Raw genomic sequence first — 27,463 nt, 5'->3', positions numbered from 1 at the left:
ACCGGAGAGTAAAAGGGTCACAGTCCAAGTGACTCTGCAGCATTACATCAATGTAGCTCAATAACTGTGACACAAACTGCAAAAAAAAAAAATCAGTGTCTTGACAACCTGATATTTTCCTTCCACTGATGTTTGTTTATGACCCCATTACTTTCTTGTTAACTTACACTGACATACAGCATTTTTCTCTCGTGCACTGGGGCTGTCTGCAGGGGCTGCCAACTAGCAGCAAGATCATGATCTTCCAAAGAAAAAGAGCTGACTTTGGCGATGTCAGCAATGACACCTAGTAAACAGTTCTGGTACTAACCTCTTCAACATGGAGATGAAGGAGGAGAACAATGAGGAAGAGTAGGAGGAGGAGGAAGAAGAGAAGGGGGAGGAGGGTGTAAATTACAGGATTCATTCAATGGCAGAAAAGGATTTTATGTTGTAAGGTGGTACAACAAACATGAAGCTAACCCTAAATGAAATGAGAGGATCTGATACACCCAGAGCCTGGGACTAACATAGCTGAAGCTACTGTACAAGGTTAAAATCACAATCAAGCTAGCAACAGGTGAAACAGATGAAAGCAGCTCTTCCTCCGGACCATGCAATGCAGGTAAAAACATGCCAGACAGTTTGTTAGCCAAGATACTGTAAGCCCTAACGAAAGATGACATCCGGCTGGATCACAAGCAGATTTTTTTTGTCAACATGCACACACAGAAAGACCATGTGTCAGTCAATATAGTCAGTGCCAGAACAGACCATTCAATATAGTCAGAACAGAGCAGCACCAGCGGTTACTGCCAATGTGTGATGAATTGCTATTTAAATTTGGCAATGGCTTAAAAAAGTGATGAATCAATCAATATCCTTCTAAGCTAGTGCCGAGGCTAAAAACAAGAATGGGATTTCTTTTTATACCAGCAGACAGCTAGTCATCAGACTTGATTGAGCACGGCCCACAGAGCAAGTAAGACATGTAGACTAAATGCTGTGGTGTAATGCTGGCACAATGTGATACTAAACTTGGACTTGCTGCATACGTGTATGCACATTCTGTGTGTGTGTTCATATGCTCTTCTCTACGTGCCCACACACATACTCCTGTGAGCAAATGTTTGTCCAGCCTCACAGCTGGCAAAGCATCCTGTGTCACTGGAACCTGACGTGGATGGATGGACGGACGCAGAAGAGGGACAACATTCCACATCACAAGGCCTGGCTCTCTAGCCAAACAAACATACTGTGATTGATAGCTTTCTAGTTTCGGACTAGTGTTGAGCAAGCTGTCAGCACGCCCATCTTACCACAGACAATGGAAGGTCAAGTGGCAGTAACTACAATTAAACTGTTTTGCATGAAATAAAAAAACACTTTTTATGCAATTCTATCTACTTTGTCTGTGTTTTTCTTTACAGACAGGCCAGTGTATTATCTGTATCTTTATCTTTACTGTAACACTCAACTAGCCTTACCAGCCAGATCCACTACTTTCTTAGCAAAAGAATGTGGGTCTGGAACCCCAGCCATAGAGAGTCTTTTCGTCCAGCCTCGATTACAACCGTTAATCTGCAATGGGGTGGGCTTTATGCTCCGGTCATCCAATCAGATTTAAACAAGCATTGTACATACGCACTAACTCGTTTTAACGCTGTTCAATGCCAGTCCCAAGTCTGCAAATCTTTCTACAACTTGCTTTTGCGCCGTTCAAAAATATGCACAGAACTGGTGATAACACCATGTATTCTCATGTTTTTACAACAAAAACGACAACTAGCTTGCAGTACATCTCTACTACAACACGCCATTCACTGGTGTCATTGTTGCTTTGCTCATGTCCTATCATTCGTTTCTCTGATTGGTCGAATGTGTCCATTGCCCCACCCCCTGGAAATCGATCTCAACCAATGAGATTTCAGACTAATTCTTTGTATAGAACAGAAAAAGAGTTAGTCTGGCTGGCTCTAACACTGCTATTAGAGATGTCCAATTTGTCCACCATGCAAACTACAGAGAGTATATTCTATTAGATGTGAAATGAACAAACAAAAATAGACTAGTCAAGTTAAAGATGTGCAGGATAAAGCTCCATTTTGCTGGAATTTTATAGGAGCCGTGCACCCTGAAGCAGTGCATCTATAAAACCTTTGTAAACATGAAGGGTGTGTGTGTGTGTCTGTGAAGAAACATCTGTTGATTTGAAAAATGCAGGCTCCGGGGAGTGTTGCCAAGCAATGCCTTTTATCAGCATCTCAACACAGAGGAGTGGAGAGCGGAATAGTACGCAACTTCACGTCTGCTGATAGATACCTCAGATTACCCTAATACTAAAAAAGAAAGCTTGATGGTATGAATGAGAGAGAAAGACAGAACTGCTGAAAAAAAATTTGAAAAGGCACAAAGCAGCTTTTCTTTAAAAAAAAAAAAAGTATGTATAATGTGGGAGAAATTACAGAAGCAACAATCACATGAAAAAGAAAGAGGCTCAGGGTCATGCAGGTGAAGGGATAGGGTATAAATAAGGGAATACAAGACATTAGGGCAGATTGCTTATCAACCACTGGGCTGGTGCACTCAAGACAGGGCTACAGGGCTACAGGGCTAAGAGCGGTACACACATCTTTGAATGCTCAGTTTACACAACACTTCTCCCACTCCTCACATCTACAACAGGACCTAAAGGAAATAAATTTTACCCTTTGTTCAGTTATACCTAAGCAACACTGCTAACGCATCATCACTGCACAACTGATATATATTTACTGGTGAGCTCAAATTTTCAGAGCCACTGTGACTACAGGTGAATTGCAGCATCTTGAAGCTCAAAGCATGCTCCTGGACACACCCCAAGGTTCCAGCTGTTGAGACGAGCCTCCAGGTCACTGTCATCAGGAGACATATCAGACTTCAGCCCCGCATCCACCTGATGAGGAAAAGTAGAGCGAAAAAACAGGTAAGCAACAAAAACACAAAGGATTTGTATTTATCACTGTTCTTGCCCAAATTAGGGCAAGAACAGTGATAAATACATTGTAGGAAATTTAAATGATTTTTGACTTTGGCTGGCAATATGCTCTGATTAGGAGAACAGCAGACAAAGATAGAGCTTATTGTTTTGACACAATATAATTTCTTTTCTGGCAAGAGCAAATAGGTCTTAAAAAAGCTTTAAGATATATATTATAGAGATATGCACCCACATGTGTTCTCCTCCACTAGCATTGTTCTAGTCTCATGTTATCTCAATCTCTCTAGCCTTAGCTCCTCGCTCTCCCCCCTCTCACATACAGAACTCCAGATGTTTGGCTGTTCCACATCATTTCTGTCACGCAGTAATGGGGCATATATTGCTGCTACACAGCTACACTGTATGTCATTCTTGTTTTACCCAGTCTTTTGTTGCAACAGGTCTCTGGGTTTGTTTTAAACTGTATACATCATACGTTTCCAGGGGTTCTGTTGATACAAGATCAGTTTACCCAAGCTAAGGTTGGGCAGCAAGGTTGAAATTGTGGAAATATCTAATAGAATTGAGAGTGATAAAGAAAAGTGAGATGTTGAATTTGATTAGGATCTAGTGGAGTGTGGACCTTGGGTGTACTTCAGCCAAACTGCACTGACACAAAGAAATTGGTGAATGGAATAGCTTCGAATTAAATGTCCCTTTTGATTAAAAAGGTTTTAAAGTACCATAGCCTCACCCTCAAACAAACAGTAAGCGTTTCATCTCAATAACTAGGAATGCTAAGTATGCGGGTTACTGGCTGTTGAGAGTATCGTGTCACAGTGTCTGTATCACACCAAGAATTCAATGCATTGTGTTGGACACTGATAAGTATAAATTGCCTCAGATGGCTTTTGGCCACAGATAGTTTTGCCAATGAACTGTACATTGACTTATACATGCACAGTGGTTACTTAATTAGACAAGCCTGTACAATCTAATCCAGTCCAATGTTAACAGCCATGCCACACCTATACACAGAAATCTTTTTTTAACCTTATTCACTGTAGAACTGTTACATTAGACTTCACTAGTTTTAGCAGTTTGTGATGTCTTTGGGCTGTGTTGTATCAAGCTGACATGGATTTATGGCAATTAATACATTTACACAAAATACTGAAAACCTCTCTCAGTGAAATGAAGTGCAGTTCAACAGCACTACAAATTGCAGCCTTCCACAGTCTAAATGATCATACTGTTGAATCAACACCTCTCGAAAATAGTTTTCACTAAAACTGGACACTGCTGTTGTGTTAGACTGCATTAGTTTAAACTAGGCATCCATAAACTAGCTGCTGAAGTTATGCTACTGTTAAATGAGCTGTAATCACATCTATTAGTTATAGTTATAGTTATTTTTGTTGCTTGCACCAGCAACTTATGAGTTTGGGGAATTTCTTTCATGGGCATCCTGGAGAGATTGGATCAGGAACATTAAGGAAGAATTGTATTTGAAAATTTGTATTTGCATTAAATTTGTATTTAAAATTTGTACAGGCACCAGAAGGTTTGATTATTATTATTTCAATATATCATCACAGCTACCTTATGAAAATCTAAAAAAAAACTTGTAGATAAAGACATGTATGCCAGGGAGGTCCAGAAGTTGAGTTTATCGTCTGAAGTACACTGATTCACTAACCCTTCTTGCATCATGTCTGGGTGACTGCTTGAGTGGACTGGAGGCTGTGTGTCGGGATAAGGTCTTCTGCTCATACAGCCTTCTCCTAGAACAGAGGAGGCAAGAGAGAAAAACAAAAAGAAAAGTGAGACTAACCTACAATATGTGTACACAAGTACTTTGAGCCTGCTCTTGTCTCTGTTTGGAAGTGAATGTGCTTGCGTAGGCAGCCTGCCTCACTATTTAGACAGATCAACATCTGGCATTGGTTGCATGGTTTGTGGTCTGCATTTCATCCCATCTGAACAATAAACGTCTCTGCTATACATCAGTTTGTTTCCATGCACAGCCCACAGGGCACCAGCCTATGGCTTGTACAATCTTTTTATAATCATACACCTCAATCATTGTCCCTCATCAAGTCCATAGTGGTTTAAACAAGCAGTTTTACAGGGAAACCACTTATATTCATTGGCACATCTACACCAACGCATAATTCTCATTTTCACTTTGCCTTGTTTACATACACATGCATACACACATAACTTAGCTCACAGTCTCATTAACCACACGCATACAAGACACTAACAACCCTGAATGAAGATGGTAGAGAGAACAGGAAGATATGGCAAAACACAAATGAAAAAAAAAAGTCTACAAGAATTGTTGGCTGAAATGGCTCTATGTACTATTTAATTGGTGTTGTATTAATTTGCTTTATATAGAGCTGTATAGAGAGCTTTTAATCAATGGAACCCAGCGGTTTTACCTTTAATTGTGCAAAGAAATGACATACAAATTCTCTATTTGTATCTAGTCTAAATGGAGATCCAGTAAAGATCTGAGGAACGTTAAGATTCTTTTTTCCTAATATTTAAATAAGTGTGCACTTAATTACTTTTTGTGATGACTGAATTGTCTTTCTGTGAAGCTGTACATACACATTTTGTTCTCAAGGCTCTCTCATAGAGTTGACTGTGCTCAGTAGGACATCATGATTAAAGTATAATAAAATAATGCCTGCTCTTGTCTTTTAATAAATCAGTTATTTGACTATATCAGAGTGATTTTGATAAATAGACATTGGTAAAGTAAATAAGATTCTGTGGAGAAGAACGGACAGTTGTGTAGACATAAAATACAACCATAGATACTACCTCTACATAATAACCAGTGTTTTCAATGGGTTTGGAGAAGTACCTCAGTGAAAGCCAGGATTTTATGGATGAAGGTTTGTTTGTTCATGTTTGATTCATTGAAGAGTGTGTGATGGCCTGAAGAAATATAATATCTACACATAAAACAGCTGTTCTGGAGCCCTGTATAGTAACATCTAATAATTACATTGTGTTGCTGTACATGTACAGTTAATGTTATAAAGCAGTATAATCTCAGTTTACATACCACAAAGTCTCTAGGTGACATGCCCTGTATATTAGAAATGAATGACTTGGCCTGAGCAGCGTCAATGTGCTGATGCAACTGTTTTCAAGTTACAGTTCAGCAAAATCTGGCAACAATTGAGGAGTATACGGTGTTTCTCACAGACCCATAAACAAGAATTTTTTTTTTTTTTTTTAAATTCAGGAAGAGCGAGAATAGAGAGAGAATACTGCCAAAATCTTGTTTGGGATTTATTATTAGTTCATTAGTTTATAATTGATTATGAGCAAAACTTTCAAATAAAACCCTGCAGAGTATTTCTTTCTCACATGCTGATTTGTATGTGCACACCTGCATGTGCAAACATATATAGCTATGAAAGCTGGGGAGGGGGGCCAAGGGTTGCAGTCTTAGGTCTCTAAGTCAACAGGTGGATGAGGATAATTGAATCAGATGTGTCTGGAGTCTGAGGCCCAAAGATCAAAGCAGTGGCAAGACAGGCCAGAGCTACACACGCACACACAGACACACACACACTCATAGAAAATGAGAACACCACATAGTGCCTCAGAAGCTGCAGCTTGGCTGATTAAAGCAACCTGACATTCATAGCCGAGCCTGACCTCCAGGTGCAGTACCAGTGGTCCTGGGTCTCACAGCCTCAGGCACTCTCAAAGCAGCCTGACCTTGGGACACAAATATCTGCTGCTGCACAGCCCCCATCATAACCTAACAGCACCTGGAGGCAAGATCAGTTAAAACACTCTGGCTTGTGAGTGAGACATGAGGCATTTACACCAAGATCAATGGCTCACTCATACATTTATAAGGACGTTATTGTCGCACAAGGAGGAGGGTTAAAGGTTATCATATGTCATTGAAAAGCACACAGATGGAAAACAAAAGAAGGTCAGAGACAAGAAGAAAACACAAAGAAAAATTAGAAAAAGGGGCCTAAAATAGAGGCTATGAGACAGGGAACAGAGTGTTACAAAGAGATAAAGCCAAAACTACATGCTCTGTAACTCAGCAATGAACCTGACCCTGGCAGTGGTGTCAAAGCCAACACCCACACACCATATCTTTTCTTATAATCACTCTCCCATGAGCTCAAAGTGACATGTAGCAAAGCAAAAACCAGTGAACATGCCTAATCATCAAAGCGGTTTTGTATGATCTTTTGACCCTCACTGACTGGCGCTGCTTTCCCACAGCATTTCTCGGACCGAAGTAGTGCTATAGACAAAGCAGTGGCTCTATCTTGTGGCTAAATTAGGAACAGCACTTCATGGTGGAATTTGCTTAGGGCACTTCAGAACAATGAGGCTGAACGACATATGTTAAACAATGCATACAAACATATTACAGCATATCCAGTTCTGTCCGAGACATAAGTAACTGCGTAAAATATCAGAAAAATCATGCCAACTATGCCTTGTTTGTGCTAAAACCTGAATTGGACTTAACAGTTTTACAAGCTAAAAAATACCCTGATCATCACCTGACTAATGGCGAGTGAGATCAAATATTGCTACATCACAGCAAGAGAGTCAGATGAGTTCCCTCCATTTAATCTTATCTAAATGAGAAAGACACATAAAAGGACTCTTGGTCTGGCTAATTTTCTCCATCAGGATTTTAGACTATGATCTGAATGTCTTTCATGGTCTTATCCAAATCAGACACTATGGTACTCAGCAGTACTCCCCACAAAATCCCTTTATAGCTGAAGGGAGGAATGGTTGTACCTTATAGAAAGCCCCACTGCTTTGAACCACTTGTTAAAAAAAAAAAAAAGAAAAAAAAGCTACAGCATCTATTACGCAAACAGGTTCAGCTTTTGGTCATACAAAGATGCCACTGGTAATTTAAAAAAAGTTTAATTTGTCTAATAAAACATGTCTATGCAACGAGAACAGCCTCTAGTAAATCTAATCAATGCAAAACAGAGAATTTACATGATTAATATTAAAATTAATATAGTGTCAGTTAGTGGCTCATGAGGTGAATAAAGAAAGCTCAATTTTGACAGCTGTCAAAAGAACAAGACCTAATGATGATTTTCTCTAAATCAAATATTCTTCAGATCCTGACAGTGTGCGTGTTAAATATGGCAGCAGAGGGCTTGTACTCTTTCTTACACAATGCCCTGGTGGATATTAAGCTCTCTTTACCACACTTACAGTAATCTCTTTTTATTATGTAAATGAGCATAACAAGCCACTGGCCTGTAATTTGCCTTTCCATGTTAATTGCAAATGGAAAAACCCAGAGCCATTACCAACACCACTTTGTCAAGGCACTGAAGTGCCTGCAGTCAGATTAAAAATCCCTGAGCCAACAAGGATGATTTTGTGATTGAGATATGTTGAAAGACCTCACATGTGTCTATGTGTGTGCACATGCGCCTGAGTAGCACATGAGCCAGGGTCAGTGAAAGTGTTTTAATCAAGCAGTACAATATGAAATATATATATATATTTCATATTGTACTGTATATATATATATATATAGTTATGTTTAGGAACTTAGCTTGTAGTGATACAAGAAAGCAAATCAATAAAATCTATTTAAGAAACAGAGGTAAGCTAATTAGCTACTAAACTTTCCTTGCTCCTCTCTGGGGGTTAAACCTCAGGTTCAATAACTGTGAAAGTATAGAGAGGAAAGGTAGATAATATGTGAGGTTTCTCGTCCTCTCATTCTGTTTTGAAATATTTCTCTTTGAAAATTCAGAATGGACAGCTCATGCAGACTGATGCAAGAACTTGGCAATGTCTTCAGCTTCTCAGATAACGCTGCTGAGCAAATATGATAGGCAATCAGTCACAAATGCTGTGTGTATCCAGCTTCACAGTGAGGTTCATTGTTTTCAGTCTGGTAAAAGAGCTTTAAAAAATCCTTGGATAAAAATATCTTATGTTTTATGTGCAGTATCTTCTATATCTGATAAAAACGTTTTTCTGAATCCTTTTATCAGAGAAATGAAGTCACCAGCTAGAACAAGGGAAGAACTCTTTTCAACATACTCTATGTATGTGCAGAAACATAATACCATACAAGAATTCCCGTTTCTGACTTTTTCCTCTTAAATGTGATGCAGAAACTCCTACTGCAATTTTAATAAACATTTTTTAGGGCTAAATGAGAATACATTACACTTCCAATTAGGAAGGTGAGATCATGAATCAACATGTAAATCACATTCTGTTTTCTTACTTGAAATTTCGATCATGTCCATTACAGAAGAGGGAGAGCTTTTTTATCTAGAATGGCAGTGATCAAAAATATCAGCTGTATGCAAACAGTTGTATTAGCAACAAACTCAGTATTAAAATGTTACAGAAGATCTGACTCATATCATTATCATGCACTGGTCCATAAAAATGATCAAATCGATGATGCTGAGATAATTAAAATATCAATTAACTTCTGCTTGTTTGTGGTTTTGGAAACAAACTAATCCAATTCAATTTTGCACACCTCCAAAAACAATGTACAATGCAGTGGCTTGCAAAAAAAATGTATAAAACACAATAAAGCCAAATGATTAAATGCCATTCCTATGTTTTCTTTAGGTACATTTTCAGGCTAACCCTGCGTTTGTCCACAGTGCTATACAGAGGAAAGGTACCTGTGATGAGCTGCAATTGGTGTGGAACTGGTTCTATCCTTAAGCAGACCAACAGCCAAACTGTCATCAGTATAGCCACCCAGCTCTCCTGTAACCCAGTCAGGCAGACCTGCATTGCTGTGCTCCAAAGACTGACCACTCAGTGGTTCACCAAAGTAGATGGCCTAGCAAATAAAATTCAAAAACAGCAGATGCACAGATAATATATTTAACTAGTTACAACTACATTAGATTCCAACTACACTGCCTTTTGTAAATTAGTTTCAGTTGCTTTTATAAAACGTCACAAAATAATCTTAGCTGTAAGAGCATTTCTGAAGTTCAGTACCACAGATGAAGATGGAAATGTGTTTTGAAACAAGACAGTTGTGCCACTACTAAATGCCAACACAAGAATATTTTTTTACAGTTATTTTTACCATGTAGGTTGGAAGTGTCTTGAGGTTGCCAGGTTCTGGTTTGCTAGTGAAAGGTGCCTCCAGGACCCCTCTTTTGAGCATGTGAAGGAGCAAACGGGCATACAAGTTGCGGTTCCTACGATCTATGAGACCTGAACCGCATGTGACTGGGTCACACAGCTTCTTTATCCATATGGCACATCGCTGACGCTCTGACAACATTGCAAAAAAGAAGTACAGGGAAAATGATGTCACAACTCTATTATATAATTAAGTTACATCATATGGCTTTACATTGAATGATCTGTTTTTAAATCAGCACAAAACACAAAAGAGAGAGATGGCAATTAAACGATTTAAAATGTGCTACATCAGTAATATTTAATGAAGTGTACAGCGATTCAATGAAATCTCACCTGTTCTGTTTGGGTGTTTAAGGACGTATGGCTTCATGTCCAAGAGAAAATGGTCAAACTCAGTGTCCAGCCTCTGCCATGAGTCTTCATGTTTGCTCATGGTGTCCTGATGGGATAACTAATTTGTTACAACGGCTAACAATAAGTAACGCTAACTACTCCACCGAGAAGCATTGCTTACATTAGCTTTCTAACGTTAAAGGTTACAAAGTGCCTATGGTTATAGCTGATCTAATCACGCAGTTTCAGGGCAGAGCTATATGAAACAGAGTAATATCACGTGTCACGTAATGCTGGCATCACATGTCATAAAAAGTACATACCGTTAGTAGTGATGATAATCTAGTTAGTTGACACAGCTTTACGACTAAGTAGCTAACGTTAATTAGTTAGCTTGTTGGGGCAAACATGATGGAGCTAGCTAACGTTAAGCGTTAGCTAGCCGACTACAACAAACCTGTGTTTCTTACAGGCTTAACGCTACATGAACATACCAATGAAATGCTAAGAAGGTCGCACTGTTTGTGAAAGAGTTAACTGTGGTCTTAAAAGCAACTAACTAACCTTGTGCAATTATTCCGCCGCTCAAAATGGTTCAAAACTTTGGGGTCCCAACACAACGTCACATCCGGTTTCCCTGGCGACGCGGCGTCTTTCTGTTGCCATAGAAACAATTTATTACACTAATAAACAGTATGGCTAAACATCATAACGCAAGTTGTATTTTATTATATTGGCTCATTCGTTTGAAAGTCGTCTATTTTTTTCTTCTCAGCTTGTTTTGAGTCAATATATTTTATTAAATACTCTATTATACTCTGGTTTCGGTCGTGATTTTAAATCATCGTGTTTCATAAAAGATATCTGTAATTACTCCTTAACAAGCAAATAGTTACAGTAGATAGCTGCCACAATCGAGAGAGTGAATCGGTTATCGAAATTGTCCTTGTTTGTGGTATTTCGACCACTCTCTGAAATGATCATCAGCTTAATAAGAACCCGCAACACAGTCCACATGATGGCGCACAACACTTATAGACGGTTCAGCTTCGGATGGAAGGACATGTCACCTTCAAGTGCTCCTCGTATGTTCTTCTTCCAGCGTTTTGGTGTAATTGGACATATATACTCACCTATATATATATATATATATATATATATATATATATATATAAAGTCACCAATATAATAGTAGCCTATTACAATTAAAATCGAGCTACAAAAACTAACTCTACAACTATAGAAAAACGAAACCATTCATTCATTGCCGCTTAAGGAAAACTACAAATGAAACACTTTTTTTCTTACAAAAGAAGCTTGAGGAAAGTGCAACATTGTGATTAATTGTAACTTTTTGCAGGTACTCGACTGTATTTTATAAAGTCTATAATAAAAAATAAGTAGCCTATTACTAATCCTGGCTACTTGGGTGCACATTTATGTATTGGTATTGTGAAGTGACAGTGTCATCTACACAACATCATAGAACTTTAAACAATTTTTGCAACGAAATGCCATGACCTAGAGTCAACAGATAGTAAATGCCTACATGCATCGATAACCAAAAAACACAGCCTGATTATCTACTTCGTGCGCCGAATTGAAATATTCCCACAGTACCCAAAGGCAGACTTCAGCGACGTCACCTTGAATGAAAAAGAAGCGCTCAGCTGTGGCTCAGGCAGAGGGGAGGCGTGCGCTAAGAGCTCTCCAGCAGTACTTGTTAAGAGCTGTGAAGAGACGAGAACCTCACAGAGATCGGTCGGGACAGCACTAAGTTGTGGCTGTGTAGTTTTTTTTTTTTTTTGGTTTGTTTTGTTTTATTATGGCTGACCATCTTTTACATTACAATGATTCTGCTGGGGTTGGGAACCGATTTGCCCGCAAAGGTGCTTTGCGGCAGAAAAACGTGCATGAAGTGAAAAACCACAAATTTACTGCGAGGTTTTTCAAGCAGCCGACGTTCTGCAGCCATTGTACAGATTTCATATGGTAAGCATTCCTTATTCACACTTTCCTGTTTGGACAGCTGATGCAGGCACAATTTGTCACTTTTAAATTAGGTGTTAGGACAGAATATTTTTCCCATAGATATGTTATGCATCAGTAAGCTTAATATTTATGTTTATATTATAGATGTGACAGGTCCTTGATATCCCAGGAAACCAAAAAAAGTGCATTTTTATATGGTCATATCAGAGGCATTCTTTAGTGCATTACATTTCTGCAGCAGAATAGAGCAACTAGTTAACATATGCTTTTTGTTGCAGGGGATTTGGAAAACAAGGATTTCAATGCCAAGGTAAACTGCTTGCATGTTTATTGTTATTGGAAGCATCAAGGTATCAATATAGTCTGACATGATTTTTGACCCAAGGGATAGATGCACATCACCCACAGTGCTTAAAGCACCACATTTCACTGAAAGTTGCACAGTTAGGCTAATGTTCATTATGCAGTTTCTCTCGTTCACATGAAGTGCAGTTCAGTCTGGTGTAACCTCCATTGCAATTACATTTAAAGAGACTCCATGAGCAAATACTGTGCAAGGTTGCAGATCTAAGCTCAGAAATAAAAACCAAGACCAAACAGCAAATATCTTAAATTTAAAGTTTTATTCTGATTGTTCTCCACAGGGCATAGCATTCTGTAAGAAAGAAAAGTTAATCTTTAGAAGACAGTTACATTAAAACATTAAGAATAACTGAATCCTTTACCTGTTACTCACTGGTATCCATCTTAGTTACCACTTGTTTCTGGAAGATAAAGTATGATTAGTCAATGATTGTTCATAAGCATTTAGGGTTTGAGTTGAAGTGGTAGCCCTACCTTTGAGGATTCTTGACTCAGCTTGCTCATAGCCATCTTTGGGCTGAATGTAGTTGGGAAGTGGAAGAATTTCTTCACTTCCTCCCATGGAAACCTCTACTTTTTGGGTGGCAGTAACCTTTTGTGGAACCCAAGAGGAGTTTGTATGTAGCTGGTAGCTTTCTTTACTCTTGTGAGGTTTCTCTCCTTCAGAAACACTAGAAGGGGATAAGCTTTCCATTCCAGTTACATAGACAGGCTTAGGTCCAACATTGGCTGGGTAACTTTGGAGCAAGGGCTCCTCTAGTTTGGAGGCATATCCTATTGAAGACACCTTGGGATTAGTAGTATTGGCGATTGCACCATAACTCAAGGGAGATGACACTGTATTTTCAGAGGGATATTCAAAGACATCCTCATAGATGAGACGTGGAATGTCGTCCCAGTCATCCCCATTTGCACTGGATTCAATGTCATAGTCCCACTTTGGTGAACCAAAACCAAAGTCAGTCAAACCATATCCACTGCTAACTGGTTCTGGCTGCCAAGAGTCAAAGCTATGAGACTTCACAGCCTCAAAGGAGGGGATTTGTGCCAGATCATAGTAAGCACTGGCCTCAGGATAATGAATAGAGTCCTCCGCATTGGTCAAAGAGGCAGACACGCTGTTAGAAGCAGAAACATTAAGTGATGATTGAGGTTGGATTGGATCTGGCTGCGGTGGTGCTGAGTGACTCTGCTCATGTTTGGGGCTTAAAGAAAAGCTGAGGAGTTTGGCAAAATCCTCCAGGCCCCAGGTTCTCAACTCATCAAGACTTGCAACCTCAGGAACACCAGGTGTATATGACTCTGACTGCTGTGCAAATGAAGGCTTGCTGTCATCTTTGTATATATGGTCAGCCAGTTCATTGTATGGGGCCTCCCACTTATTTTCAGAGAGCGACTCTTCATCCTCCATTTCATGCAAGTCAGCTGTATAGTGATTCCCATACCCTGTAAAATTGACAGCAAAAGATAAAGTAACAAATGCATGTGTGAGGCCTAATGTGATAATCAAGAAGAAAGCCATTACCTTTATTAGCTGGTAAACCAGAACTGCCTTCCAACAGTAAAAACAAAATCCAGGAAACCCTGAAAGAGAAGCCAGCAAAAGCAAACCTCTAATTAACATCGCTGTTAAAAATAATTGAAACTGTTAAAGTGCTCAGGAACTCAAAGCATCAATAAAACTACCACAGAGAAAGTCCAACAGCCATGGCTAAGAACTGAGAAGCAGCACCCAGTACTACTCCTCAGAAGATATGACCTGAAACAAGAAGAGTAGAAAAACAGACTGATCAGCAAACTAACCTGTGTGTCTTTTATCAGCTCTCTGGGTCTTACCTAACGAAGACCATTGGCAACAGCTGCTCAGAGAACAATTAGTGGCAACGTGTTGGCATGGTATCTGGACCGCATAACCCAGTGTTTCAATATGAAAGCCACTCTAAACCTGCTCAGGTGTTTCTGAATACTGAAATATTTAATGTTTATTTAAATAACACTGAACGCTTTAATTTTAGCTGGCATTTGGCAGATAAAAACAGAAAAATGCTAGACTGTATTATTACCCATGATGCTTCCACATGGAACCACGGTGTACTATATGTGCTGTGAAATCAAAATCTTATTGAAATCCCCTTTGCTCATGTAACATTTCTCTCATGTGATACTGTGGCAGCTAAAGGCAAGGATGGCAATGGAAAAGGCTGGGAGGCAGGAACGCAAAGATGACAGTAGTATTATAATGGGCATTACTGGCAATGCACATAAAGGTTAAATAATCTGTAAGGTTCTTGCACACGAAAAGGAAAAACAAATAATATGTATAAAATATGTACCATGTACCATATACCATATAGTTAAGACCCCTGAGGCCTTAATGGTCAGACTGCATTTTTCTTCATGGGATAGATGCATAATGGTTTTTGTAATTGTTTATAATGGAGACATGGGATACCAGATTGTTGTTAAATGGGACTGTAAAATGGACAGTACAGATAAATTTCAGCTCAAATATTTACTATTATGTAGCTCTAAATCAAGTTGTATATTTCTTTCTGTGAATGCAAACTTAGCTGGTTATGAATGTGTATGTGCCCAAGAATAGAATCTCTGTGAAGTGCTTCTCAGCGGTAAGACTATAAAATCAAAAACAAGTGACTCTGCAACACCACCAGTCACTGTGATATACTCATGTCTTTGCCATGAACATGTTGCATTTGTGAGGTATATCTCACCAGCAGAGGATTTGGCTTCTAAGTTGTTAGAAAGGTGATGTGGGAATATTAAGGGCTGACTAGAGCTTCCTTCTGTGTGCTTAAAAACCAGATAGCAGCTTTCTCTTTATTTTTATTCTCCTGTCGGTACCCACCTTCCACCACACAATGGTGATCAGTGGAGTGCCACCCAAAGTGGTGCCGTGTCTTTATTACTGTACTGAAGTGTCTCTGTGTGTGCAATACCAAGCCTGTGCAGTTTCGTTAAATGTATTTTCTGGTTCTCCCACATTAGAAATAGGAATATAGAATAAGCGTGACAGAATTACAAATAGATGAATCACATAAACATAAGATCATAGGTAATGTCTTATTGTTCAGCAGCCATACATTTGCTATAATTTTTTAAAGAACCAGCGATTGCTGTACATTCACAATAACCTACTTTATTTTCAATAACCGTAGGAACTCCACAAGATGCAACTCCATTCAATATAGTTAAAAAAATCCTTGATATTCCTAAATTGCACAGTGATTAATGTATTTAATGCACATTTTAAAGAAGTGCTTGTTCTTTCATTGGCTGTGACATGGTCCATTGTGGGGAAGTGTAATGATGCATCCTGTCATATGGACATGCTGAGTTGTACCCCACATACACATTACCATTACAATCTACACTTGGACGTCACAGCCCCTCCCTTCTCGCTCTCTCTCTCTCTCACTGTGATCTCTTTTATTCCCACTCACTTTCACTGACTTGTTTTTTCATGACTCATAAATTTATTGTCACAAAAAAAGAAATATCCAGTAAATACACATATGTAATGCTCAGTATTGCTAGTTTTTAAATCTTCAATCAGGTTCTTGTAAAATGAAAGAGATTCAACTCACTGATCCCTAATGCCAATATCTACTATATATATCATCTATATCTATCACATACTGCATAGCCTACATAAGTGCATAATATCATCACGTGCAGTTTTTCTGTCACATTTCTTTCTTGCTTGCGTTCTTTGCAGATCTTGCTATGCATAGGGATGTGTTCAGTACCACAGAATGAACTCAAATCTTCTAATAAATAGAAAACATCTGTAGCAGTCACACTAAATAAAAGGAGTAAAAATGTCAGCGTTATCAACAGTATCCTTCAAGGTTAATAAAATTCAAGTTTTTTTACTGTAAATGGTAAAAAAATTGAATTACGTGGAACAGACAGATGGATCAGCATTCAGCAACTGCAGCTCAATTTATCGGTTGAGTTTTAGTTTGGATTTTGAGAAAATATGAGACATGAACAAACACTGAAACATGACATTTAATATTGCTTATTATTAGTTAAATTTGGGTTAATATCACAGTCCTGCTCTCTTAACTTTTCTCCAAACACCACATCATCTCACTGAAAGCAGTAGTGTGAGTTTGTTTCAGTGCTGGCTCATTCACCACCATGGTGGATGCTCTGCTCCCCATGTTGTCTCTTCCCCCTCCCCAGCCTTTGAAAATGCGTGTGTGTGGAAATGACTGTGCCATCTGGAGAGTTGAGAACCCATGGCTGGGAGGAGAGCACTATGTCTGGACAGAAGAAAGATAGAGGAACAGACAGTTGGAAGTGGGAAGACATAACAATGTAGAGAGGCTGGAAAGAAGGCAAAGGTGAACACTTAAGTATGAGTCTAAATAAATACAGGAAAATTTGCAATTGCATGGGTGGAAGTGTGAGGTTGAGAGAGATGATGAAGTCAAAGAGGCCTCTTACACATTCTGGCTCCTTGCTGCAGAGTTTTGGCAAGAATAAAGCAAACACTGTGACTACACAATGAAAGAGAGCAGAGTGAAAACAGCAGCGAATATTATGTCTAGGTGATGACAGACCTTACACTGTGGCCAAGTTAGATGAGAGTAGTGATGCTTCAGATTGTCACGTGCACATAAATTAATTTAAACTAGCAACTACCTACATTATAATTTATTTGAAGTGCTGTTTCTGGCCTCACTCTTTTAGCTCTGTTTCTGGTCTCTACCATTTCCTGAGGGAAATATCTGTGTCTTTAGCTGCTATACAATCTGCTGTGTTTACTTTATCTGCTGAAAACAGCTGCCTGCTCTGGCCAAAAACAGCGCTGTGAGAGCATTGAGAGTGAACCCAAACAATAAAGTTGTCGGCCAGAAAAGTAAAACAATGAGCTATAACTTGCTATAATACATGTTTCAGTTTTTATAGACCAAATGGTAGTAGTAGTAGTAGTGTGGTGAAGAAAAATTCTCATCTCACATGCAGATCCAGTATTTTGCTCAGGGACATTTCAGAAGAGCAGGTGTTTGCAGTCTGCTCACTATGCTCTAGTACTGCGTATAATCTCCATGTTGTTTGTGGTTCTTCTAGAATCTGTTCTATGGGTCCATGGTTGACACTCTAACTGTAGCAGCACTGTGTTTCAAATTTATTTGCAAACCAAATACAGCCAATGTGCCTATTTCATTGCCAACCCAGTGACTGTTTACTTCTCATCAAGTGATGATGAGATCTTCATCATGTGCACAGATGAAGGCGTTGGGTGTAGGCTGCACCACCAATCTCTGGGACATTGGCTACCCCTGTGGGCGACATCATGTACTCTGTTTGTCAGTTAGCATGACAAGGGCTGACACATGCCTCCAACGAGACCATCACTGTGCCCTAATGGCGGTGTAGGTGTAGAGCCAATCACTTCCTCCGCTCAGAATGGAGCAGTGGACCTCATTAACCAATCAAGGAGCAGAAGTGTGGGGGTGTTGGAAAATGAGAGCGAGAGCTGTGCAGCTCCTGGTGGGGGGCTCCAAACAATAAACATCTTACACAACGGCAGGCTGGAGCACAGCGCTGCTATTCATAAGTGACGCCATTAAGATCTAAAGGATCTTCCTCTTCCACTCTGCTTTGCATATAAAGGTGGCCTGGATATGTTAATTCAGAATTTGTGCTTTGGTTGTTTTACAAATGAATGCATTATTGCTTAAAAGGTGTGTGTTGTTCTGTTATACTGTACTGATTTTATTATTTGTAAGAAATAGTATGAGTTAGTCGATTTATTAGTTTAAAAGCGTAAGTAAGTTTTTTCATTAAATCACTCCTATGCCAGAAAGTGAGGCTTATTTATTATAAGCTTTCCTTTCCCAATACTGAAAAAGTCATCAGTGGAAAGAACAAAACGTTGCAAATAGCAGTCACCCTGAACACAACTAAAAACTCGGCTTTATAACTTCTACTATTCGAACGGTTCAAATGTTAATCCAACAGCAAATTTGATTTAACTGCGTGCATAATTATCCGCACATGGAAAAACAACAAAGTCAAATGCTACATTGGACCATATTCTCCACAAATAAATCTTGTAATGTGTTTTGAATTATATGCAGTGTAGAAAGAAAAAAAAACATCTGAGAGTTTCCATATCAAAGGTCTCATAAAACTAGTTGGTGACTGAAATATCTAAAATCAATTTCAGCTAATTTGATTAACATCCAGAAATCCTTTCAGTTTGAATTAAAGTTTTTTTTCAAATATTTCTTGAACGTTATCAGTCTTAGCATTGAGTCTTAGAAGTATCTGCCTGAAATTCATTAAAATCAGGTTGTTAAATGTGGAGAGATTGCTGAAACATGCCTTAATATATCAACACTTTTAAACCATCTCTTGGCTCAATGGCATTAATTACACCAAGAGTGGAAGCTTAGCTAGCCAAGATAATTATGTGTAATTCTGCCTCTGCTCCACATTCAAATGTCCCTTTCTATTATTGAGTATTGGGTCTCTCTAATGTCCCCCAACCCTCCTTTACCCTCCTTCTCTGTCTCCTTTCCCTTTCTCTCCACTCCTCACTCAACACTACAGTAGAAACAAAGTGGGCCATTTCCATGTTGTTATCATGGTAACAGCTCTTCTGGGCAGTTCTGATGTGTGCTTTATATTAACAGATCGTGTCCACTCTTGGTGATTACAACCATCTAGTCTTGTTCTTGTTCCTTACATCATGCCCTTGCAGGAAGTGTTATACAGTAGAGTCAGCCCATTAAAAAACATTCAGTATTTATCAAAGACAGTGCAACATTTTCTGATGACCTTTTATAAATTGTGTGTTATTGCCTTTCAACAGAATCTATTCTGTAATTTTGATTCATTAAATCTTTATTCAGGTAGCATCAAAACTCTATTCTATCCTCTAGAAATACAAAAACCACACACATGCTTTCCAATAGCAACAATTCAGATTAAAATACTGAGTATAGCTGTGGCAGGCCTCTGTGCCTCAAAAGTCACCAAAGTCACACACTGTCAAGAGATATTGGCTCTCGTTTGTCTTCTCTCTACATTGGTAGCTTGTCAAATTGAATTGTTGAACCTTTGCAGCTCGTGCCCAAAAGGCTTTTGGATCTGTGTGCCAGTTAGTACCCCTTAAGATAGAGCAACATAAAACAGTCTTATGTCTCACCATAAGGGGATTGCCACAGTCTGGGTGCTTGACAAAGAGCTCTCATTTAAAACTCCTCACTGTGAAGAGAGGATGATGAGGACAGGAGGGGATGCTGAATGAGAAAGGGTGGATGACAGTATTGTGAAGAACAGGAGGACAGCAGATCATTTGCACTTTGGGATTTAGAAGTAGCATTAAAGCATAAACAAATAGCTTGTACTGCATACTGTACTGTACACTAACAGAAACTAGTGGCACCCATTTGTAGATGCATGCAGACAAATGCATGACTACTATATAAAAGCAAGCCTTAATATGAAACAGTAGCAGTAGTTTTGCATTAGCGTTAACCTAATACCAGCTCTGATAGGGCTGAACATGAAAGTCAGCAGAAAGGTTTAGATCAGTTAGATCAAACTGAAAACTGTTGCATTACAGTTGCAAACATTGTTACCTCTGAATCATTTGTACATAGACAATTTGAATCTAGCACAGGAATGACACTAACAATGAAAACTTAATATATGAGGCATTTAGACTGTAGAAACACTGACAACCAAAATAGTGTCATACAAGGTTTCATTTAAACAAAAAAAAGGGATTTTAACTTTGAGTGCACAACCAAATAAAAACTGTTATACACTATACTGGGGCAGTGCAGTGGTTAGCAGTGTTGCTTCACAGCAAGAAGGGTCCAGGTTTGAATCCTGTTTGGGTACTTCCTCCCACACTTAAGTAATGACTCAAAATTGGTAATATCAAATCTGGCCTCTGAACTAAAAAATGAATAATTCACAGATTAATAAATTAATAAATATAAGATGACACTAAACAAAAACATTCAACAGTCTTTTCATAGCAATATTGCCTACAATGCAGTATGTACAGTACATATGCATATACCTCACAATATTTCTGACACCTGTAACACACGAAACCTGTGCTGTCCGCTGCCTTCACTGTCACAAAATAATGGGGATGATCAGCATAAGTTGTCTATATCACTTTTCTATATCACAGTTTCAGTCACTATGGTAAACTCTTTCCAGACATGTCAGCATAGGGTGCCAAGGTTACCATGGTAACAGTGCTCGGCCTTCACTCTGCCTGTGATGTGCCAAATCTCTGCCAACAAATATAGGTCCTACCCCAGGTGAGCACTTCCCTTGAAAAATTCATGACATAAAAAACTCCTTGTTTCCAAATAGGCCTTAAATGATAACATGGGAGCTTGGCATTACCTCCTCAGCTTCCATTTATACTAATAGAATCTGTGATAATTCATTTCTGAGCCTGCCTGTGTGGAGTGTGTGTAATCTTACAAGGCAGTAAAAATCAAGACATTAATGAAGTGATGAAATTCCAAACCATCAGTACTAGGTGATGGCACTCTCCAGAACAAAAGCAGGGAAGAGACCATTTCATATTCAATTCACGACAGACTCTGCCCCCATTCTCAGTGCAACAGTGACCGCCACGAGTGCAATATTTTCATTTTAACAGACTGTCTCAGCAGATCATGTCACAATGTTTTGCTTGCATAACACAATGTCATCTGGTGACATTAAAAAGGGGTCTTTTTCGAGGCTTGGCGGCATTACTCAGCTGAGAGTGGGTAGTTAATTGTCAGGGAGCTGCCTGTGTGTTTTTGCTGAAACACAGTGCAACGTAATAAGATGACACATGCTGTTCAGTAATAATCTCTGTTTTAACAAACAAAGGCAAAAGAGCAGTTGGAAAAGGCTCAGAGTGAGAAATCTTGGAAGAGAAGGAATGATGAAGATACTAGAAGGATGTGTGTGAGACCATCCCTGAAAAACTTACATGTGGCAGCATTTTTTTGTGCTGCGTGGATAAACAACAGTGAAGACTGACACCAGCAGTCATAGCACTTTGATTTAATCCTTGTGGTTTTCCAAAAATGGCACGAAAAGGAAAAGATAAAGAAGAATCCTGACAAGAGGCAATAAACAACTGGGTCTACGACACTATTGGAGCATCTGTTCTGTGACCTCTTCTTCCCAGTATGGTGTTTGTATGATTTTTTTTTTTTTTTTTTTTTGCATAGATTCATGCCTTGTTTTTGTCTTGCATTGTTTGATGCAGGGTGAGCTTATAGTGGAACCTGTGAAATAAGGTTTTTAGAGAGAAACTAGCCTTCACTTTAGGGAAGGAACGATGGCTGTTATTGAATTTTTATCCCTTATAGATCATGTACCAATGATTTACATAAAAGAGTGACTGCCAGCACATAATACAGGACCTACTGTATATTGCTGTGTCAGACATTTGACCACATCCGTGCCTCTATATGTATGTTGCCATGACAACATATAATATATTTAGCGCCCTTAGTCTCAAACTCAAGGTGAATGGATCAATAAAGTAAGTGTGTATTTGTGTGGGGTGTGCAGCACGGCTTTATATTCTGGAGAGAAAAACTCTGCCCAAGGGAATTTTGAGCAGAAGTGATTGCCTCTCACCACAGCTGTGTTTAATGAATACAGCAGTGATTACACCCATGGCTGTTTCAGGAGTGGTTTAAGACAGTCATATCAAGTCTTGACCCACATAAGGTGAGCATAATGCCCACTCAGGTGGATTCTGAGCTCACTGGGTCTGCATATGTATGTGAGACTGGAGTGACTTCTGCTGTGATGCTCAGTGGTCCAAGGACACAAAATAAAAATTAAGACGTGAATCGAATTTTATTTATTACTCTCAAAAGGTTACATTAATCTGTACTATCTGTCCTAGGAAAGGTCAGTGTAGGATGAAAATCAGTAACCATAAAAGAATGTCATCGTGCTTATTAAGTACTGAGTAAGCAAGAACCATTATTCATCTGCTCTATTTTCAATATTAAATGCTTGGCAAGCCAAACATCATTATAAATTTGGATGAGCACACCTCTGCAGTGATCAATAGTGATTAACACAAGTTTTGTAAATGAATGGTGTAGCAGTGCATCCTGCAGTATCTGGCTACTTGTCTCTTGGGGTTTCATTTGTTAATCACTTTCACAACAAATCATTTTCAGTAAATGTCAGAAAACTGAAAAAAATAATCTGTTCAAAGTGATGTATTTAAATCGTTTGTTCTATTTAGGTACCTAAAGGTAATTTGTTTACTAGAGAAATATTGTGTCATTGAAATTAAATGCTAAATCAAATCTTGTGTTTTTGATTCGGGTTACAGCTGAGTTAAATCTGTATAAATAAAGGCAGATAACTCCTTAAACTATAAAATTGTAATCATGCTGAGAAGAAAACGGCAAGTAAGGTGCAGATAAAATGTAACAAAAACACAGAAGGAAAGCAGTGTGTGGCTTGCCTGGACACATGGGATTTTCCCAGCCTCACCGTAATATTTTTGCTATTTCTGTGCAAGGACAAAGATGCAAGTAGACAGGGAGGCAGGGAGAGGCAGAGGGTTAGAAAATGTGTGTGCCAGTTTTCTGAAGCGTGTGTTCCTTCTTCCTGCTCCTGTGGTGCTGAAAGTGTGTGTGTACATTATAGTTGACAGTGTGAGGACCGGTTTGAGTAAGGACATTATGGTCAGTCCTCACGTTCTGTTTGTTTGAGGGTTGGTTTTAGGGTTAAGGTAAGTATCAGGTTTAGATTAGGATTGGAGCTGGGAACTTAGTTATGATAGGTAAGGGGCTAGGGAATGCATCACGTCAATGAATGTCCTCACAAAGATTTCTGAATGTGAGTGCGTGAGTGTGTTGATGGTCACCCAGTACGAGATTGCAGCTCAGCTCTTAGTCATCTTCACACCTCGCTCCCTTTTTACCTGACTGCCCATCTGTCAACATGTTTACCACCAGAAACAGATTCCCAGCTGTAAACAAATTAAAATCAGGAAATTTTTACCTAGATGTGAAGAATCAATTAGTAGATCATTTGTTAAATTGTCAACAGAAAGCATGACTGAAGCAGTGCCACTGATAAAATGCCGTTTGAAGTTTGAAACCTCCTAGCCAAACTGCCTAAAAGATATAAGTTGTACACATAATTTTATACTCTTAATGCTGATTATTATTATTATTGTTTTCACAAACCTTACAAATCCCCAAAAATGCATTTTGGTACTACAATCCCTTTGGACAGTTTAAATGTGTGCATGAAAAATACATCTAAAGTACAAGCAAAATGTGTTTTTGACATTTTGAAAAGCTTATCTGGTGTTTTTTTTTCTGTTGTGATGTAAGATTGTTGTTGTATATGTTATAAAATAAATAAATTACTAAGGCATGACTCACTGTTAACATAAGATATCAACCAAATCAGATTCATGTCTTAACTCAGTTTTGGCCAAATATGTAGTTACTGCCTTCAGGCTCTGTAAAGTATTCTTTACAGGTAGGTGCATGTTGTGGACTTGTTTAGCTCTAACTGAGTTGACTATGTGTAGTGTAAGGATGATTTTTAATATCTCCATGTAAATACCAGCACACAGGAACAGATATGTTACCTTATGGAAAACTGCGAGCTGATGATGTACAGAGATAATGAGTCTTGGTAATATGTCCAGAAAAGACTCTAGGGAGACATTAAATTGAACACACACACACACACACACACATACAACACACTCTTTCTCTTTCTCTCATACACACATGCACAATGGTTGCCTGCTTTAAAAGTGATCGGTTAACTAATAGGAATTCAGTGAACACTATATGAACCCATCAATGCACATAGAAACCTCTCCTTTGTTTCTCTTATATACATTCAGGCACATTCACAAGAGCTCCATCTACATTATGCTCACCTCATCTTGGGGAAGAGTAGAGGAGGGAGGACAGGGGACAGAGGCTGTCAACTCTGGGCCTCTAATTGAAGGTGTCACATTTGTGTCTCCTTCTTGTCTTTTCCAGTCTTTCTTCTCTGCTCAGGGCAAATATAGCAACAAGCACCACAGGGGACAATCACTGCTTTGCTTCTGTCTTTTTTTGGCACCAGTGTGGTAGAATGGAAGCAATTTTATCCTTTGATCTGTGTTTAATGTCTCATGGGTGCCATGGATGAAGTTACAAAGGAAAGTATTTCTTGGATTTTGTGTGTTCTGATGTTTTAATGCGAGTCAGAATTTGCAAAATTATAACTCCTGTTTCTTTAACACCACATTGTGTTACACAATAGAACAGAAATGGAATATTGAATGAAAACCAAAATCTGGCTTGAATGGACAAATATACAGCCATAAATCAAACCTATTGCTTTATAACTGAACGAATTAATCCATTATGCTTACTCTTATCTTCACTGCCCTTACTGTAGGTATAATGAGTGAGTGGGTTTGAGGGGGCTGCATCTTGTTTGAACCAACTGCTGGTTTGAAATTCATTGTGGCAACAGTGTAGATCTTGTGGATTTTAATGACTTTAGTTTAGACTTTAAGTTAGTGCTCAAAAAACATTTTTTTGGCCTCAGTCCTGTTTTCATAATCTGTTTAGTTTTCCCACCAAACACTACCATATTTTTATTTCTCTGTATCCAGAAATAGGAAATATAAACATGGTGAATTAGCAATAGAAGAACTGCCCAACAAATCTTGCTAGTTCAGTATTGAAGCCAGAGGGACGAAATGCTAATGGTAAAGGAAAAGCACTCCGTTACTTTATGAGCCATTACAGATAATAGGAACCATTATTGTTATTGTTATTGGTATAGGAGAAGGTCAAGCTCAGTTTACTGCTACAGACCCTGCTGACTGTTGTTGTTTTAATGTTGATAGTGATGTTATGAGCTAATCAGTCCCCCTTTTACCTTAATTTTATCTATCCATACATTTAACATGTATTTGCTCTCTGTGTGCAAATTTACTGCACAGGTTTTCAGTTTTATTTTAAGCCATTCACTCAGGTATCAATAGCTATACCAATAAATGTGTATGTGGTGCAGTCATATACTTATAATCAACACACAGCAGGTAGAAAAACAAGACCCGAATGTTCTGAAGTTTTAAATTAAAACATAATTTGATACATCTGTCATGCATATAATGCCCTTTCTTGCTGCACGTTGGTGTGCAGCAAGAATGGAAAAACACATAAAGAGCTAATACATTTGCCTTGTTAAATTAGTACATAGAAATGTATGACATGTTATTGATGTTATTGCATAAAATTTTAAGAAAATTTGAGCCAAAAGTTAGATTGTAAGATTTAGATCTAATGAAAACATCTGGAACACTTGTAAATTACAAACTCTGTTGATTCACTGTAAATAAGCAACATGAAAAGAATTGTATACAGGAGTGCTAATAGTAGTAGTAATAATAATCAGTATCTTAAAAATAATAATAACCTCCACAATTATTCAGAGCCTATGCTGACTAACTTTAATTGCTCTGTTTATCTAACTGAACTGGCCTAAATCTGGAGATATTTAATTTACCATGAAAAAAGACTAGAAAAACTAGTAATGGTCTGGTCATGCTATATACATATGTTGTTAATTTACACATTGAGTGTATTGCATTTAAACACGTGGTCTTGCAGATGTATGTTTTGTGTTTTGTGCGAATATTAACACATTCTGCTGTAGCTGTTGCTGGTGCATAAGGATTAAAATGTCACTGTAAGGCAGGAATAGTAAGCCATACATCAAACCCACCCCACATGGCAACAGACAGCAGGGCTGCTCACACTTACTCATATACTGCACGTACACATCTGTAAACTGTACAGCTGCTATGTCTTTCACAACCCGTAGTCTGCTTCCACCTAGCAGATACTACAAAAGCACATTATGACTGCAACCCCCTTGCAGGCACTGTAGTGCACTGTGAATGTCAGACAGACATGGTAGCCTTGGCAAGCCGGTCCAGACTGTGTGACAGCTCTTTGATCCTGGCCGGGTACATGGACAGATCCCACTGCAACAGTGTGGCAGCTGACGCTGCTGAGTGATAAATTAGGGCCCCGTCTGTAAGAGCAGCTCTTCACGTGGAGCCAGAGACAGCTGATAAGAAATACAGTGGCAGAGAGGTAGGTCTAATTGTATCTGAAAATGAGGTTAACCACATATGAATTCAATGCCAGCTAAACCACCCTGCTTTACAGAGCAGTTAAAATAAAGAGAAGGTTGTAAGGCTCAGAACCACTTGCCCTACAAATTCAAGCAGATTTTAATGTCTCTTCTTTTGGTCTCATTTCATGCTTTGTTTAGGCAAACATGATTTGTGTGATTGTTGTCTGGGAGCTTTTGCTAAGACACTGGAACTTCTGTCAATGATGCACACATTTACACCATGATGCCAGGGTTCAGTTTGGTCCTTGGAGAATGCTACCTTCTCCTACAGCTTCTACTGATACAAGGAATTAAAGACTGAAAGACGTTGATGCCCTTTAACATTTTAACTAAAATTTATATCTGGAATATTATCCCATCATCCTCAACTATACTTTTTCTTTTGGGCTAATTAGCAACTGTTTGACCACCATGAATATTATACCTGCTAAACACCAACACGTTAGCAATGTC

The 27,463-nt window shown here is 38.7% G+C and overlaps 2 protein-coding genes across 11 annotated transcripts in view; one reads left to right on the top strand and one right to left on the bottom strand.

Annotated features, from left to right (window-relative positions):
- cep112 (centrosomal protein 112) overlaps window positions 1-11,092 on the bottom strand; it is an 83,246-nt gene extending 72,154 nt beyond the window's left edge. For 5 of the 6 annotated variants that reach the window (XM_026324629.1, XM_026324632.1, XM_026324633.1 and 2 more), the window contains exons 1-6: window positions 11,012-11,092; window positions 10,448-10,553; window positions 10,053-10,243; window positions 9,634-9,797; window positions 4,638-4,722; window positions 2,837-2,914 (exon numbers count right to left, since the gene is read on the bottom strand). In XM_026324629.1, the coding sequence (XP_026180414.1) occupies window positions 2,837-2,914; window positions 4,638-4,722; window positions 9,634-9,797; window positions 10,053-10,243; window positions 10,448-10,547 (618 nt within the window). In that variant the 5' untranslated portion in view covers window positions 10,548-10,553; window positions 11,012-11,092. The other variant, XM_026324630.1, reaches the window with a different exon arrangement.
- Window positions 11,093-12,270: 1,178 nt separating this feature from the next.
- Window positions 12,271-27,463, top strand: part of prkcab (protein kinase C, alpha, b) — an 80,884-nt gene continuing 65,691 nt past the window's right edge. For all 5 annotated transcript variants that reach the window (XM_026324639.1, XM_026324638.1, XM_026324637.1 and 2 more), the window contains exons 1-2: window positions 12,271-12,439; window positions 12,718-12,749. In XM_026324639.1, coding sequence (XP_026180424.1) covers window positions 12,273-12,439; window positions 12,718-12,749 — 199 coding nt within the window. In that variant the 5' untranslated portion in view covers window positions 12,271-12,272. The remainder of the gene's footprint in view (window positions 12,440-12,717; window positions 12,750-27,463) is intronic.

Source organism: Mastacembelus armatus, chromosome 8 (genome assembly GCF_900324485.2).
Source record: "Mastacembelus armatus chromosome 8, fMasArm1.2, whole genome shotgun sequence".
Taxonomy (NCBI): Eukaryota; Metazoa; Chordata; class Actinopteri; order Synbranchiformes; family Mastacembelidae; genus Mastacembelus; species Mastacembelus armatus.
This window is presented reverse-complemented; position numbering and strand designations above follow the sequence as displayed.